The sequence below is a fragment of the Dysidea avara genome, chromosome 2 (genome assembly GCF_963678975.1).
Source record: "Dysidea avara chromosome 2, odDysAvar1.4, whole genome shotgun sequence".
NCBI classification, from domain to species: domain Eukaryota; kingdom Metazoa; phylum Porifera; class Demospongiae; order Dictyoceratida; family Dysideidae; genus Dysidea; species Dysidea avara.
The window spans coordinates 23235509-23253929 of record NC_089273.1 but is presented as its reverse complement, the minus strand read 5'-3'; the positions used below and the strand labels follow the sequence as shown (position 1 = coordinate 23253929).

Below are 18421 nucleotides of genomic sequence, written 5' to 3'. Positions count from 1 at the left end.
CTACTACTACTACATAGAAATATGTTAGTAACTTACAGTCCTAAGTACTTAACTTAGTGTATGCATGCGCTATATTAGAGAGATCAATGTCGGGGATCATAAATGCTGCAAGTTTCAAAATGGTTTTCAGATATTCATTACTGTAGGGAAGCGAGGCGGAGCGTTTCACGTTACTCGGTAGATGGGAGACGGAGGAGCCGACAGACTACACAACACGTGTAACAATCTTAATTCTCACGTGACCCAAGTGCCCCAAACCCACAATACAACATAATACAACTACAAGAACGAAAATATGCCTAAACCTATTACAATCAAAGAACTAGCTAACATAAGAGTTCAGTCTGTGAGTTAATTATCGACATCCTCCGGGGCCACGGATAGCAGATCTGTCCATCCCTTGATATGGTTACAAGCCCTAATAGCAGCATTCCTTGTAAAACGATTACCAACAGTATTGCTAGTGGTAACAGATCCATCTAGGGCATTATTAGAGGGTTGAGCATTGGCCTCACTTCCAGTAGTGGCATTTGCCTCACTCATAGCATTCACTTCAAGTGGAAACAGTTTCGCCACTGGCCTGTTGGTTCTTCCTGTAGTTGTTCTGATTTTGGCAGCTCTTATACCTCCATCAAGTCCCTCAATTAATTCTTCTATTACAGCTAGTTGCCAACGGGATCTTGGTACGTCATCATGCACGAGCACAATATCGCCAACCTTGATTGTTAGCTTGCAGGGATCTGTACCTCCATGAGTGTCTCTGAGTGAGGTTAGGTACTCTCTCTTCCACCGTTGTTGGAAATGTTGTAGGATCTGCACTTGTCTCTTGGCTTTCTCCTGGAGTATAGAACTTGTCAAGAAGGTAGGATCATTGATTTCATCCTCTTCAACAATTGCATGCGGTAGTGACACAATACGTCGCCCGTACAATAAGTGAGATGGTGTAAGGGGGTCAGGGTCGTTGACGTCTGCAGACAAGTAAGTTAAAGGGCGGTCATTTAAGACTGCTTCAATTTCAACAGCTAATGTCTGAAGAGCTTCAAATGAAATGAACGACCTTCCAAGCACCTTCTTCATTACATTCTTAGTCATACCGATGAGGCGCTCCCAGAAGCCACCGTACCACGGGGCTCTTTTCGGTATAAACTTCCACTGTACTCCACTGACACTCAGAGATTCCTCTAGCTGGTTTGAGGTAAAGAGCTGTTCCAGTTCCTTGGCAGCAGACACGTACGTTGATGCATTGTCTGATAGTAGGAGTTGTGGCAATGACTTCCGTGCTACAAATCTACGGAAGGCTTGTAGGAATGTGTCCACACTGAGGTCTTTTACTACCTCCAGATGAACTGCTCTGGACAACCCACATGTAAACAAACATATGTAGGCTTTAATCTCGGTACCATGTTCTCTTACATAGAGGGCTCCCGTGAAATCCACTCCAGTTACTTCGAATGGTTTTCCATCTTTGGTTCTAGCATGAGGAAGTGGTGGTGATTCAGGGATGGGATAGGGCTTGCCAATGGTCTTGCGACATGGTACACACTTGTGTAATAATCCTCTGACTAGTTGTCGGGCTGAGGGGATCCAGTATCGCTGTCTCAAGGTGGTTACTGTACTGTTAACACCTGCATGCAACTGCTGAATATGAACAGAGAATACTATCAACTTGGTCAAGTGGTGCTTCCTGGGTAACAGGAAGGGGAATTTTGTGTCTTCCTCTACTGGAGCATTGTGGATCCTTCCTCCGCAGCGTATGTAGCCTAAAGTGTCCAAAAATAAACGCAATTGTCTTACAAGAGGTAATCGTTTCTTCTTAGTTTGAGATTGAAGACTGTGTATTTCCTTAGAAAATGATGTTTGTTGACAACTGTGAATCCACAAGGAAAGGGATCTGTTGATCTCATTTGTAGATAATGGTCCTGTCTTTCTGGAAGTGCCTTGTTTGGTGTTGTGTATAAAACGAAGTACATAGCCTGATACACGTAGAAGTCGGTGCAGTGTGCTGTAGTTCGATATCTGAATGATATTGTGAATGCCTTGTGTCGCCATGGTGAGTGGGTTATCTTCAAAGAGATCTTCTACAGTACCTTCTTCCACTTGTAAATGTAGTATCTCACTGTGGTTCCATACAGGTTGTTGCGTCTTATTGGTAAGCCACTGTGGACCATGTTGCCATAACCGTGACGAGGCAAGTTGGCCAGTTGTTAGGCCTCTGGTCAATAGATCTGCTGGATTGTGATCAGTGGGGCAGTAACGCCAAGGTATGTCAGGAAATGTGTCATTAATCTCTTGCACTCTATTGGATATGAACTGCTTGAGGCGTTTTGAGCTGTGCAACCAATGAAGGACAATCTGACTGTCGCTCCACAGTGTGACTGAGGTAGTCTGAAGTGATGTGTACTGAAGAGCTGAAACAATGAAATGAGCAAGTCGAGAGGCAACGACAGCACCCATGAGTTCTAGTCTGGGGAGTGTGTGACCCTTGAGTGGTACGACACGCGATCTTGCAAGAACAAAGCTGGTTTGATTTCCAGTTCTAAGGAAGGCTACGGCTCCGTATGCTTTCATGCTAGCATCAGAAAATACGTGTAGCTCTGCTGGTTCATTACTAGTCTGGATGAAATAGCACCTTTGGACAGTCAAGTTGGAGGTTTCTTGTAGATCTGTAGCTATCTGAATCCAGGTCTTATGATGATTCTGGTGTATAGGTTCATCCCAGTCCACACCAGATTGCCACAGTTCCTGTATGAGGATTCTAGCTCGAATGGTAATTGGTGATAAGTACCCGAGTGGATCGTAGATCTTTGATACCATTTGTAAGACAATTCTCTTGGTTACTGAGTGCTCTTCTGTTGAAATTAAGAACTGTTTTGGTGGAAAGGTAATAGTGTCAGTAGGTGTGGACCAAAGTAAACCCAGTAGGCTCACAGCTGGATCCTTGTCAGCCGTGCCTTCTGATCGAGCCAAAGACTGTAGTTGATGACTGTTGGAAGCCCAAGAGCGTAGATTGAACTTTGCTTGGTTCATTATTGCTCTGGCTTCCTTGTAGTAATGAATAACTTGTTCTTCAGTATCACACCCTGAGATGATGTTATCCACGTAAAGGTTTCTCTTCATATCATGTGCTATTGGTGTATTAAAGGTGTTGAGATGACATTGCAATGTAGCATTTAGCATGAAAGGTGAGCTGGTGGAGCCAAACAAGACAGTTTTGAATCGATAAGTTACAAGCTTACTGTCTGGATCGGATGGTATAGATAGCCACAAAAAACGTGTACAGTCTTGGTCCCCCTCATCAAGTCGAACATGTAAGAAGGCTTTTTCTAGGTCAGTAGAGATTGCAAATCTGTATGAGCGGAAGCGCAGGAGAATGCCACATAAGTCAGCTAGAAAGGAAGGCCCCGTCATCAGACAATCATTCAAACTGGGATGCGTTGATTGGCGACAGCTACAGTTGTAGACAATCCTAACTGGTGTTGTTGACGAAGCCTTCTTTACCGGGTGGCGTGGTATATAGTGCACATTGTTTGTGGCTGCAGTGTCTGGTTCTGCTACTCGCTCAATGAAGCCTTTCTGTTCTTGGTCTGAGATGATCTTTCCGTAATGGTGTAACAGTTCTGGGTTCTGACCGAGTCTATGCGCTAATGAACGTGTGATGCTCTTACAAATCATGTAATTAGTTGGAAGGGGTGGGTGCTCTTGTTTCCATGGAAACTTAACACAGTAGGCACCATCATTTTCACGTCTAATGCAAGATTGTTGATATTGATTGAGAAATTCTGTGTCTGCTCCTTGCTGCTGAGTAGCATCAGTTGACTCAATACTCCAAATTTCTGAGCATGTGCTGCCTTCTACTGGTTGTAATCCAACATGGAATACGTTAGTCTGAACATGTGAGGCAATGGACATTGTAAGTGGTCCAGATAGGAGTTAGCCGAGTTTGGATTGCATTGCCGTAGGTCCATCACCACGGACTATGTGATCACCTACAAACTGCCAATAATAGTCAGCCCCAATTAACAGCGTGATGTCAAAGGTATTGTTCCTTGTAACTGGGTTAGCCAATCTGAGCCCTTGTAAGTGTTTCATGTGCCTCAGGTGGTGGTGGTAGGTATTGTGTAAGGGAGCTGCAATTACTGGTACCACCAACACTGACATAGGTACCTGTTCATTGGTCAGTGTTATAACATTGATTGTTGCGACGCCCAGTTGCAAAGTGGAGGATAGCTCAGCTCCAAAGGCCGATATATTGACATGTTCAGTGTCATGAGGTGAGATTTTTAGAGCTTTCGCTAACTTCTTAGTCATAAATGATCGTTGAGCCCCTTCATCAAAGAGGATATTGGCTTCAGCATGTATTCCACCAACATTAACTTGGGCGATTGCTGTTTTTAACAAACAAAGAGAAGTAGTGGTTGGCATGGCTACTGATTTAGGTGGAACAATAGCTGCAGTGACTGTTGTAGGATTTGTTACCGTTGATTCTGGGGTATCAATAATTGTATTCTGGGTTGTGACAGTCTGAGCTGTAACTGGTGGTATGGGGGCTGTCTCAGGTTGTTTAGTACCGAATTCAGCTCCGCAGAGGCTGGTGTGATGCTTCTGACGGCAAGCCTTACAACACAATTTGGAGGGGCATTGTGATACCCTATGGTGGCCCAAACAATTAAAACAATGTTTCCCCTTCTTCACCATATCTAGTCGCTTCTGTGGATCCTTTACAGTCTCACAACGTGCAGAAAAGTGAGGCCCCTTACAAAACACACATGTACTTTTATTCATACCTTGAGCTTGGGGTGATAAGTTACGTCCACCCGCACCAGTGTGTAAGGTAGTAGTCATGGATGGCTGAGATCCGAACCCCTTTGGAGATGACCAAGTACATTCCAACACCGATATCTCTTTGAGGATAGCTTCCTTGACCTCTGACAATGTCCACTCCTTGTTGCCATGCTCACGAGCGAGATTTCTACGTATATCAATGGGTAGCTTTCCAAGCATGACAGGGACAAGCATTGTGCTGAATGTATCCTCACTCTTTCCTAGTGCTGCCAATCCTCTTATGTGAGATTCAATGGTATCATAATACAACTGCAGACTTGACAGGGTGTTAGTAGGGGTGCTGATCTCCCATAGGGCTTGTAAGTGTGCCTCTATGATCTTGTGTGACTGACCATACCTAGTGGTTAATAGTTCAATTGCCTGGTCATAGTTGTCCTCTGTTAATGGCAGGCCAGCAATGGCTCTGGCTGCATCCCCTTGCAGTTGAGCTCTTAAGTAATTAAATTTCTGTACCTTGCTGAGGGTAGGGCAGTTGTGTACAGCTGAGTCAAATGAATCACGGAATGGCTGCCACTTTAGGGGGTCTCCTGAAAAAACTGGTAACGTCAGTTTTGGAAGCTGACTTACAGGCTCTCTTGCTGCAGGTGTCACTGGTGAGAGTGTGGGAACAAATGCTGGAGCTGTAGCACTAAGGGAGTGGGATGCCTCTATAGTTGTACGCCTCGGTTCTATACGACGTTTGATCACAGTTACATATTCATGGATAGTGTCTTGGATTTCTTCAGCTTCTAAAATTTCTGCTTCTAGATCATCTGGTGATTGTATTGCTTCCAGCACTTGTGCATTGAGCTGCTTTAAAACACCACTCTTTTGTGTTAACTGTTCCATTATGCTGGTCAACTTGGCAACTTGAGAGTCTGCTAGATCACCTTCTGTCACTAAAATTTCCTTTGCTTTCTTAATAGTTCGAGTCACATGGGAGCGGTACGCAGCACGTGAGCCCTTCACATGTTGAATCTCTTCCATCTCCTGTCACAGTTGTCTCGAACTTCTATGATAAAACACGCAAACAAGTGTTTACTGGGGTGAAATGCTTGCCTTCTTGGGTATCGTTAAAGGGGGGGTTGCCACGGTACCACGACGTTTTCACAACGGGTTAAGAATTTCGGGTCGCTTCACAAGCGAATCCTGGTCACAGCACCATGTAGGGAAGCGAGGCGGAGCGTTTCACGTTACTCGGTAGATGGGAGACGGAGGAGCCGACAGACTACACAACACGTGTAACAATCTTAATTCTCACGTGGCCCAAGTGCCCCAAACCCACAATACAACATAATACAACTACAAGAACGAAAATATGCCTAAACCTATTACAGCCAAAGAACTAGCTAACATAAGAGTTCAGTCTGTGAGTTAATTATCGACAATTACCCTGCTAACTCGTTGAATTTATGTTCCTCAAAGTCATGCATGCTGTGGAAGTTCAACATGATTAAAGACAAGAGTTCATAATCAACTCTTGTTCAAGAGGTACTGAAGATTATTGCTCTAAATTGCATGGTTGGAATGTTTGGAGGATGACTATATTTTCTATGCAAGCTATGACCAAGAGTTCATATATGAATATTATGAGCTCGACATGACTTACTCTGCCAGCTAATAAATCTATTATCCTGGGTACCTATAGAAAATTTAGCAAACTCACATACCAAGCTTCCCTGTTACTTTTGCAAATTAACCATACAGTCCATTCCTCCATTTCTCAAAGTAAGAGTATCCTTTTTGGATGGACTTCAAGACATCACACTGCAAATCACACAGTTTTTTTGACTCAAAAACACTTTTTCAAAGAGCTGGCTACAGGCTTCCAGATACTCCAACATGCACCGCACATTTGCTGCATCACTAGGAATGGGGTCACTTGAAGCATATATATATATATATGTACAACTCAATCAACAGCATTCCTTGCTACAAAAGTGAACACATAACTAAAATAATTGGATAGATGAACATACTTGCATGATCTTGGCAGGGGCAACCTTCAATTTCATCCATGAGTCTCTCAAAATATGCATTTCACATAGCTTGGGAACCATTATGGCTTGCCCACTGTTCCGTCTGTGGCACTCCCTAGTATATAGATCAACAATCACTTTCCAACCAAATGATATTCCATCAGCTTTTTGAAAATTCCTACTCCCCCCCTTCCGTTGATGCAAACAGTACATTGATCATGTTTTTTCAGCTGTAAAATACATACCTTGTGAGCAAATAAATAATGGTACCACACATAAACAGATACTGCACTGTAGTTGCTGATTTGTAACAATTATATACCTGGTGACTAGGAGAAATTAACCAAAATATACGGTGGGGTAGACTGAAGGGGTTAATAAACCATGGTTTGATTAAACACTGGTCTGCTTGAGACAATTGTGGATTGATTCCATATGCTCTAACACTCCATGTGTTGATTTTAATGCAGCCAAGTTTAGAGCTCCACCATCGCATATCAATAAACTAGTTTTCAAACCATTAAGCTGCAGATTGAAAACAGTAAATGAAGTATCATTAAAACAGAATGCAATACCTGAAAAATTTTCACAGTTTCTAGCACACAAGACAAGATAAACTTGGCAATCATTGGATTATCACTTGTATAGTATGGTCCAACAATGTCAAATGACTATGTGAGATCTCTCCACAAAAATTGTAGCATAGTTTGTCTGCTTTGTCTGATTGCCTGTCTAAACAAGCTGGAAGATGTCATGCAAGCTAGCCTGGTCAGTTGAAGTCATGGCAAGCCCAATGATATGGTGACTTCTTGAGTTCCACATTAAAGAAGAAATGACTTTAACTTCATAAAATATCAATGAACCATCTGCCTTTGGCATTGCAATTCCTTCTGTAAAGCACTGTTTTTGGAAAGATTTATATTTTTCAACTTGCTTGGATATTGATTCAGCAGATGAACCTGCTTCATGCAAAAAAGGACATGTCTAGGATTGCAGGGTCAATCACCATGGCAATCGCATTATGTTGAAGCTTTTTAATTCTTCATATGCAGCAGGGCTTCGAACATACACTGCCAATGCTACACACAAGGAGGAATTTATAAGATGAACAACACAAAGTTTTGCATAAGTTACCTAATCTGATGGTAACTGAACTCCAGCAGTTTCCTCAGCTATCACCATCTAAAATCAAGAAAGTAGTATACAGAGACACATCTATTGTAGAAACTTACCATTGCACAGCTGATCTCTGAAAATCTGCTTTATAGTTTTGCTTATCATCCTCCCATACATCACGCACAGTCTTACCCACAGACACGAAACTGTCACTTGCCTCTCTAAAAACAGCATCTAATTCTTCATGCACATTTTCTTCAATTGTCCTCATTACCTCCAAGTTCATCTGAATGATCATCCTCTAAGATGACATCCAACTTTGTCAACTTGGCTATGTTAGATGATCTCTCCAATTGTGTCGCTTTTTTCTTTTTGCAGCACTTTTTTTTGTGGTGAAAGATGTATTAATGGAAATTGTGAAGATGGTAGAAGCCTTTTGGCTTTCTTTGATGGGCTTACATCTGATCAACATTTTTGATGGTCCAAATCACATTTACAAAGTTTAAATATCACCACAAGTGCAACCTTTTCTTCTTGAGATGCACTCTTTACAACAGCAACAAAATGTGACCGGATCTTGGAAAACCTACCTTTTGGCACAAGCAAACTTTTTGGGAAAACTCAAATGAAAATTGCAACAAATTAAAAAAATTTTTTTTTGCACATTTGGATAAAGCAACTATTTAACCTTCTTGCTGTGAAGTTTCACACCCATAGTTTCTGTTTCCTAGGAGATATGGATGATTATATCAGATCATGTAGTAAATTCACATGAGTGGGATAGCAATTAACTTACAAATTGGGTGATTTGTTCAGGTGCTGGAATGGCTAAAACTTAGTCTTAGACAATGATACATGCCATTTAATTACAGAGAAGTACCAAAAGACTTCATTAAACTATCAGAAATGTCTTTTAAAGTATTTTAGATGGTAAGAATGGAATTATTGGTAAACAAAGTGATTTGTCACCATTTGTCACCCTTAATCACTCACAGAACTCAATACATTACCATAAAAGTTAGTTAATGTACAGGACAGAAAATTGGCAGTATCTCAGGAATGCTTAAAGATATTAAGCTGAAATTTTAACAGAAATTTTAACACAAGATAGATGAGCACCCGGTGCTTGATTTAAGCTATAAAACAGAAAATTGACCAATGTGCCAAAAAGGTAGGTTTCCAAGATCAGGTCACAAATTACAAGAATCAATCTTTTTAAGGGTTTATCCCAAATCCGAACATTTTTGAGATGATACCCTATTGGAGTGTGATAATCATCATAATACCGCTTTTCATTCCGACCAAGACAAAACTTGAACTCGCTCTTTCTAGTAATCATAGAACAAACTTCAATTATCTGCTGTGAATCATTAACCTCTCCACTTTGTATAATCGTAAATAGAATTTGGATATCGTAAGTAAGAATTGATTCCACGTTTGATGGATAAAACAGAACTCTTGCAATAAAAACGTAATTAGCTGGTGTAAGCTGCAAGGAAAATGATTGTGTTACTTCCAACAATTCACATTCATTGCCATTCTTTTAACAAAACAGAGATCAGGATGCAATTTTTGTCCTTTCTGCATAACATCATTTATAACATCTATGTTTCTTCATTGTTCAATCGATGAAGCAGACTGCGGTCTGCAATTGTCCCCACTGGTGTCAACTTGTATTTGCCCAGAATCCTCCCGACAATCACTTATGGCCACTTGTGAATCCTCCCCATCGCAACTGCTTGCCGAAGTCTCAGGTTCCCTCTGCATTTTGAAGCGAATGGAGTGCATGGTTCAGTTCTTTTGCACATCGAAATCACGCGGAGAATCATGTTTCAATTTCAACCCAAGTGCATTGCGTAGACCATAGATCAAGACTCACGGTAGTGAATTGCACGGCCAAGAAACTACAAAGTGCACGCCACCATTAAAACACACGGCCACTACTGTGAGTTATTTACGTGTATGGATGGTTTTGCAATATTAGCCCTGCATTGCACAATCTTTCTCTATAGGTTTATACTGTGTTTTGTGATTTTAAAAAAACTTGGTGTCATTGCTTTCTTGGCGCAACCTCTAACAAACATATTTAGATATAATTCACTCAATTTCTCACCATGTATTTCAGCTATCGTCACATTCTACCACTCAATACACTCGTGTTTCTACAATCCATCTGGTACTAACATTATCTAGTACTGGATCGCCTCTACGCGTATTTTCTCTGTTCAAACCTCTAATTCCTACAATAACTTTTAAAGACATGATGTGAACACAAGCCCTAATGTCTGACAAATAAGTTGTGAAAGCATGCCGAGCCGTTAGTTACTTTAGGAAGGCGTTTTAAGCAGAAATCTTTGACTCCATTCAGTGCCACGCCTCTTGCGAGCGTTTATAATCGGCAGGTGTCTTATAAACAAGGTGTGAAAGCGTAGAGAATGTACAGACACTAGGGAAGGTGTAAGTCATAAGTTAGACTCCATTTAGTGCCATGCACCATACAAGAATTACTAATTTTGCAAGTTGTGTGGAATGACCAAACCTCATGTACAGTCACAAACCACATTTCAGACAAAAAAGTGTTGCTGTACAGTATATACATAATGAAAGCCACAACACAAGTTCCACCTTAATTAGTGCTTTGCGGAAGTGTGAAACTGCTATGGACATGTGAAACTGCCGTGACAGCTACAAACAGAAAATGAAGCAATTCTAATTGCAGATAAGATGGCTGCGAAATCCATGAAATTTTTGCCTTACAGTAGCTAAACATATATAACAATGGTATTACAGCATGTAACAAAAAGTTAATAACATCACATCAAATAGTTAACACCAAAAGTGATGATGATGATGATGTAAGTGGCAAATGATGAGAGAGCCATGGCTATTTGGTACTTGGTCAATCCATACATGTTGTCAACAATCCAGAAATTCACCTGATCTCAGTTGCTGTCTGTTCCCAAATTACACACCATGACCATATCTGATTGCTAACATGTAAACCAGATGGTCTGTAAAAACTGTTAGGTGGGCATTCCCTAAAATCTGGATACTATGAAAATACACAACATTTTAACTGACCTGGGCATTAGTTTGGTCCCATCATAACAGTATGCCTTTTCCTGGAAATTCAGGAAACATGAGATAATACAATATCCCTTAGTACATAGACTGACCTGGTATCACTAGAGTTACATACCCTGAAGCACAGAAGAGAACACACAACTCTGCTGTTAACTGAAATTCTCAACACTCTGATCTTAGCTCCTGCCAGGTTCCAAGTTACATAACATGAACTACTAGTGGGTAAACCGCTATGACCAGATAGCCTGTAAAATTGACAAGCGGACATTAAATACAATGCACCTAAAATCTGGGTATAGTAGAACCTCTCTTATCCAGGAAGTCTGGTACATACTACTATCCATATCTCAGAAATATCTGTAATTAAGAAATGCATGCTACTACATACAAGTAATGTGATTGCTATCAGTGGTGTAGTTTAGTGGACAGAGGAGGAATTCACTACAGAGCACTCATGGTCACTCCCCTAGGCTGTAAATATGCATTGTTACCTAGCAACAAAGTGTTAGCTATTATTAGTAGAACAAACAAGCCACCAAATAGGAAAACAAGCCACAAAATAGGAAAACAAGCCACCAAATAGGTAAACAGCAACTTTTAAGCTCTCTCCTTGTGTTTCATTTAAACCAAACTTCATTCTGGGTAATAGAAGTCCAGATAATTAAGCAGACTCAACTGGAAACCCACAACATCCTTGATGTCACTACAGTCCACGTACACTTGACAATTGAGAGCTACAAAAGGAACACTAATAAAATTCCTTTGTATGTAAACTGACCTGAATTTTTGATCTTAGTTCCCAAGTTATGTACGCACCATGACCACATTTAACTACTACTATTACTGCTAGTGGGTGATCCTGGAAATTCAGAAAACACCTGAGATAATAAATGACTGCATTCCTTAGTGTGTAGACTGACCTGGAAATTCATAACACCCTTGATGCCACTACAGTCTATGTACTGTTGATTTTAGAACTATAAAAAGAACACACAAGATACTACAATTCCTCTTTATGTAAACTGACCTGCAATTCTTGACTCAGTTTCTGCCTGGTTCCAAGTTATGTATGTACCATGACCACATCTAAGTATTTTAACTGCTACTGCTAGTGGTGAACTGCATGCTATGACCAGAACCAGTTTACCTGTAAAAACCAACAGGTGGGCATTGGATACATTACACCTGAAATCTGTCACTTTTTGCACAAAATTAATGATGCTTTTTGGGATTTACAAGTTGGTTGGTTTTAACAGGTGACTACATGGAGACCTGATTAGACAGGTTTCACTATACATTAATTTAGGTTAGACCAGTATGCAGTGTAAATGAGTACATACAAACATTACACATGTTACATTTGCCTACTTCTTCCGCCTGCAGCCAAAGTTCCCAGACTTCTGACGATGTAAGTGGCAAGTGGTACAAGTTTCCTTGTCGACAATCCCGCCATGAGGATTTTGCTGCTACTTAGAACTTTTCAGTGAATTTGCACTGCACACCTCTAAAAAAACCTATCACATAAATGCAGTTACTCAGTGTGTGGCAATGTGACACTTTACACGCCAACTTTATCTTTCTTCATTCCTCATTCCGTTCTCTTATCCTTCAAGCGGTGTGCGTCATGTTACAATTAGTCTAAAGTACGCCTCACCACTGAAATCCAGTTCAATGCCAAAAAATGCTTCTTATTAGTACTACGGCTTTACTTCTCTGTCTCGACGTGATTAAACATTCAATTTTAAACAGCGCATCATGTGTTTCCGCTTGAGGTGCTACAGGGACTTTCCAAGAGACTTCCCCTAAATAGACCACATGATCTTTGAATTGTCACAATGCAGTACGTGTAGTTTAATAATAGTATTATTATAAGCTGTCAAGAATTGTTTGTGTGCTGCTGGCTAAAATCATTTGTGTGGTGGTTTGACCATATGGTTTGACAGCAGTTATGGTGTGGCAAAGAATGCGAGAGGAACTGTGATAGTCAGTAGGAGTAAATCCCACCCTAGCTGTGCCTATATAGAAGGGAATTAACTAGCTTTATCTTACAGCTACTGTATGTTGATGATACATCAGGGGCACCAGAACAAAGGTAAAAGTGGTAGCTAAGGTCCCTACTGATGTACAGGCCAGGATAGTTGCATTCACAAAGATTCCAATGCTGATTGCAAGCATAGGTGGTGGAGGGGGGCCATGGTCCCCCACTTTTATGGGATACTGTTTGCAAGAAAAGATCAAAATACTCTAATAGAACAGTCAGGAATGGATACTCTAATAGAGCAGTCACAGCATCCGGAGAAGTAGTGTAGCAAGCTACTTAGCTGTGTATGTGTAGTTATAAATAAGGAGATATAATTGGCGGAGAGCAGCTATTGTCAGCAAGTTGTGACCTTTTTGTCTTTTTTTGGTCTTGAACTTACAGTTGGCCTGGCCCCTTCACTCTTTGGCCTGCTCCACCACACCTGTTGCAAGCTCACCTTGATGTTTATCCTTTTCTCCTCAACTCTTAAAATGTGGAACAGTTTACCAGTTACAATTATTGAAGCAACAAATGTAGAAGTAACCTAGCTGCTGTATACATTTTGTGTAATTGTTTGTATCTGTGCATATAGATACTCCATTTTGGGAGGTTTGTACAGTATTTGATATAAATATAAACATGCAATGATGATAAGTTGGCGTAATATTCTGCTGAATGGGCAAGGGAGTCTGCATGGGGGCATGTTCCCTCAGCCTAAGCATAAGTACTGCAACTTTTAGTTTTAAGTTGATTGCTACATCAAGCTAGTTTGAAAGTTTGTTTAATTTCAGTGGTGATCAAGGCTGTGGTCCCATGCACTGGTTGCATATACTATACTCTGATCCTTTTGGGTGTGGAGTACTGTTTCCATCTCCCCAGGTCTTGATGATTGATCATGAGTCCTCTAATCCTTTCTCTGCTACTCCAATCCTGAAGCTGTGACCGCAATGTTACAAATGGTTATATGAAAATAATTAATTAATTATTTAAGGACTCTCTATAGTAAAGATAAATATTATTTTAGCTATCATTCAAGTTGTGTATCCATGCAATCTATATTATTACATTTCTTTGCTGGATATATACATCCAAGTACTATGAGAAATGTGCATGAGGTAGCTCTATAGCTAAGTTTTATTGCTGAATTATCTGATGCATTATTGCTTTACTTTCAGCCTCTACATCTTCTATAATGTGACCTAGAAAATCCACAAGCCTTCAGTTCAGTAATTGTGAATCCAGCAACACGAAATAAGAACACCATGAACTATTTAGACACCCATGACTTGCTAATTATGCTAGCTTAATTTTGAGCATGCATAAGGTGCCTGAAGTATGATTAATTTACTACAGATGTGAGGCACTGTATTGAATGTCACAATAAAGATAAATCTACTCTAATAGGGCAGTCAAAAGGTAGCTGTGTAGTAACCTTGAATTGTTTGATTAGGCACTTGACAATCGTACAAACATTTGAGCATAAGGTGCCTGAAGCATTTACCACACGCAGATATGAGATATTGTAAATACTGTAGTAAAAGAATATCACATTATAAAAATAGATCTACTCTAATAGAAAAGTCAGTAATATTCAAATTCATACTTCTGTTGTAATAAAACAGCTAATAGTTATCCATGCCTTTTATAATGCTGTAAAAAAGATGAAAATAATCAACAGGTGTATCCCAAGATATTTTTTAAAATACATTTTACTTGCTCATTTCCAAATATCAATTTGTACCAATTTGTTATTCCCTCAGTGAGCCTATCACTGACAAAATGAGTGATATCCACCCCAAAAACACCTTTGCTGTAAAGAAAGGAGCGTCCATGAAACTACAAGTACTTGTAAAACAGCTCAGTAATTGTAGAGAAAGACCTCATGAGAGTAAAAACAACTGGCAACTCAAAGAGCTGCTATCTGGAGCGGCCAAGAATAAATCTTATATAACTAACTGCCATGCATTGGCTGTAAAATAGGTGCACCCATCAAAGTGAAAGTAACTGGCAACTGAAACAGCTGATATCTGAAGCGGCCAAGAATGAATGTTGACATACAATCAATTGCAATTAACAAAAGTTTAACATTGAACCTATATCATTCAGCTGTGTTCTATATTCACTGTATATAGCTGCATCCTAAATTAATTTGTTTTAGCTCTAATTGGCTGGTAATTTGGCCACCTTTTTTGCTCTGTACACTATTATAAAAGGCTGCCAAATTACCAGTCAATTAGAGCTAAAGGAAATTAATTTAGGATGCAGCTATATATCCAGTGAATATAGAACACAGCTGAATGATAAAGGTTTAATGTCCATTTTTTTAATTGCAATTGATTGTATGTCAACATTCATTCTTGGCTGCTTCAGATATCAGCTGTTTCAGTTGCCTGTTACTTTTCATTTTGATGGGTGCACCTATTTTACAGCCAATGCATGGCAGTTAGTTGTATGATAAGATTTATTCTTGGTCACTCCAGATATCAGCTCTTTGAATTGCCAGTTGTTTTTACTCTCATGAGGTCTTTCTCTACAATTACTGAGCTGTTTTACAAGTACTCGTAGTTTCATGGACGCGCCTTTTTTTACAGCAAAGGTGTTTTTGGGGTTAAATATTATCTATGTGTAGACAAAGGTGCAGTCCCATTTCATTATTTTCTAAGCGCAGAGATGAGCTTATTGTCACCCATCAACACGTTCAGTAAAGTCACCAAGGCAGTGGCTGATCTAGGAATTTATAAAGGGGGTTTCCAGTTTAGAAGGTGGAGATATACACTGAAATGAGATACACAAAAGTCTGCACTACATTGTCTAGTTTGGTAAGGTGAGACCAAGAAAAAAGGTCACAGCCTATTGATAAAGTACATAAAATCCTTAAATAACTTGCTGCACACTGCTTCAATAGCTACTGTGACTGCTCTATTAGAGTATCTCAATCAAGGTGCACACTACAATAATTAAACATTAAATTGTTATGTAATCATTTTTCAAATGGGGTTTCCATTGAAACCTTGAAACCCCCTAAATCTGCCACTGCACCAAGGTACTAAATTTTTATGAGAATATATACTAATATCCTGGTAATACTTTACGCAGGTTGTTCGTATTGAGCATACTGCGAGTTAGAACTCTCCCTTACATAAATAATTATTATGAACTCTTGTATGTGGACATATCTACAGGTTGCAGTATTTAACATCTATTTTTCACGTATTTCAGTGGGTAGGAAGTGGGGTTCCAGCATGCTGGGAGCATATCGGAAGGTGTGCGATCTCAACGGATATTAATACCTTGTATACCCTACCTTGCATTGGCACATTGATTGCTTTAAAATCAGTCCAACTGGACTGATTTTTCTGTGACAGACTACATGAGACTACACTTGAGCACGAAGACCAACTGTCTTTCTACAGGAAAGTTCCGGGTCCTCATTTTTGCTGTCCTAGTCCTCTAACTCTGCCATGGTTTGCCCCAACCCCTGTTAGAACATACACTATGTATCAGTAGCATGTCATCCTTTAGAGAGTTCAACTACATATACTGCAAGACACTATGCAGAGAGTTTATTAGCTACTAACAAGCCATCTGTAGAGAGTTCAGCTAAACAACAATCAGCCTAGAGAACTCAGCTTACAACAAGTGATCCTGCAGATAATTCAGCCTATCAATAAGCACACTGTAGAGGGTCCAGTTGCAAAATTCATCCTGTAAAGTTATGTCACCTCGTAAGAAATCACTTACTACTCAGTCATCATGTAGAGAGTTCAGCTGCAAAAGATACCCTGTGACAGTTCAGTTACAAACAAGGTACTCTGTAGCAAGTTTAGCTACTATTGTACAAACAATAATTCAGTGGAGAGTTCAGCTACAGACAAGTCACTCAGTAGAGAGTTCAGCCACAATCTAGTCTTTCAATACAGTTTAACTACAAACAAGTCACCCTGTAGAGAGTTCAGCTGAAACAAATACCCTGTGAGAGTTCAGCTACAAACAAGGCACTCTGTAGTGAGTTCTCTAGTGGAGAGTTCAGCTACAGACAAGTCACTCAGTAGAGTTCAGCCACAATCTATCCTTTCAGTAGAGTCTAACTACAAACATGTCACCCTGTAGAGAGTTCAGCTATAAACAAATCAAATGTGGAGAGTTTACAAGTCTCCTTGTAGACATTTCTGCTGCAAGCCAGCAGTGTTGGGAGTAACACGTTACATAAGTAATGCATTAGGTAATATTATTACTTTTGTGGTAAATAAGTAATATAACGAAATACACTATAAAAACGGGTAATATAACTCAAGTTACTTTACTTACAAAAGTAACGCGTTACCTAAGAAATATAGTTACTGTAAGAAGTCTAATATTACGTAATATCAAGACTCACGGTAGTGAGTCGCGTGGCCAAGAAACTACAAAGTGCATGCCCAATTAAAAGACGTGCGGCCACTACTGTGAGTTATTTACGTGTAAGGCCAGTTTCACAATATTAGTCCTAAATTATGCAACATCTCTCAGTAGATTTGTATTGCGTTGTGTGTTAAAAAATCTTTAGGAGTCGTTATCATCATCATAGTTTTCTTGCGAGTCTACACTGGATACTTGTTCGAACCCATCAACACTATGCCTGATACATCTGAGTAGACTGACCTGCAAATTCACATCACTAGTATAGTGATAATTGATAACTGCAAAAACAACAATTGCAATAATACAATTCTTCTGTACGTCAACTTACCTGAAATTCATGACACTCAATACCGAGACCTGTAAAAGAATAAGCAGGCACTGAAGTCAACCTTAAATTAAACACGCATGCAAACTGACCTGGAACATCGGTCACAACACCAAAGACATCTGTTTCGATATCTGACGAAACAATCCAGCAGGCACTGAATTAAAAAGAGAATGTGCAAAAAATCAATATGCCAGGCTGTACCAATAAAGGATGAATAATCAAAATGAACTAAAAATATATATCCCATATGCAGGTTAAGTGAGTAACATAACTGTTGGGTAAGCATGTAAACCAGAACAATTGTCAATTGGTCATTAGTCAAACAAAAGTACGCTATCACAAACTGGTCACTGATAATTGATAACTACAAAAAGTACAAAATACAATTCCTCTGAATGTCAACTGACCTGAAATTCATGACACCTGTATCTTTGTTCCTGCATGGTCTCAACTTACATATGTACCATGATCACATTTAACTGCTAGTCGATAAACCAGTATGACCAGATGGCCTGCAGAAACCAACAAGCATATGTTAAATACAATACACATACCTAAAGCCTGGAATATGAAAAATATTATATAAACATTATTCCACACTGATATAGTAATAGATTATAGGATGTTGTGGAACTTGCCTAAACGTGTAAACTTGAATAAACTTGAACATGA

General features: G+C 39.8%; 2 protein-coding genes and 1 long non-coding RNA gene across 4 annotated transcripts; all 3 read right to left on the bottom strand.

Annotated features, from left to right (window-relative positions):
- Window positions 1-351: 351 nt before the first annotated feature.
- Window positions 352-3909, bottom strand: LOC136247939 (uncharacterized). The gene has a single exon (XM_066039758.1). The coding sequence runs from the start codon at window positions 3907-3909 to the stop codon at window positions 352-354; it is 3558 nt and encodes a 1185-aa protein (XP_065895830.1).
- Window positions 3910-3930: 21 nt separating this feature from the next.
- Window positions 3931-5808, bottom strand: LOC136247938 (uncharacterized). The gene has a single exon (XM_066039757.1). It carries the CDS (start codon window positions 5806-5808, stop codon window positions 3931-3933), a length of 1878 nt encoding a protein of 625 aa, XP_065895829.1.
- Window positions 5809-17589: 11781 nt separating this feature from the next.
- On the bottom strand, window positions 17590-18041 carry LOC136243709 (uncharacterized). Of its 2 annotated transcripts, none has more exons than XR_010694965.1 (3): window positions 17839-18041; window positions 17750-17778; window positions 17590-17699 (listed from the first exon to the last, which is right to left on the bottom strand). It is a non-coding gene; the product is annotated as an uncharacterized lncRNA (long non-coding RNA). The 2 variants fall into 2 exon arrangements; XR_010694966.1 differs by having other exon boundaries at window positions 17606-17661.
- Window positions 18042-18421: the final 380 nt, after the last annotated feature.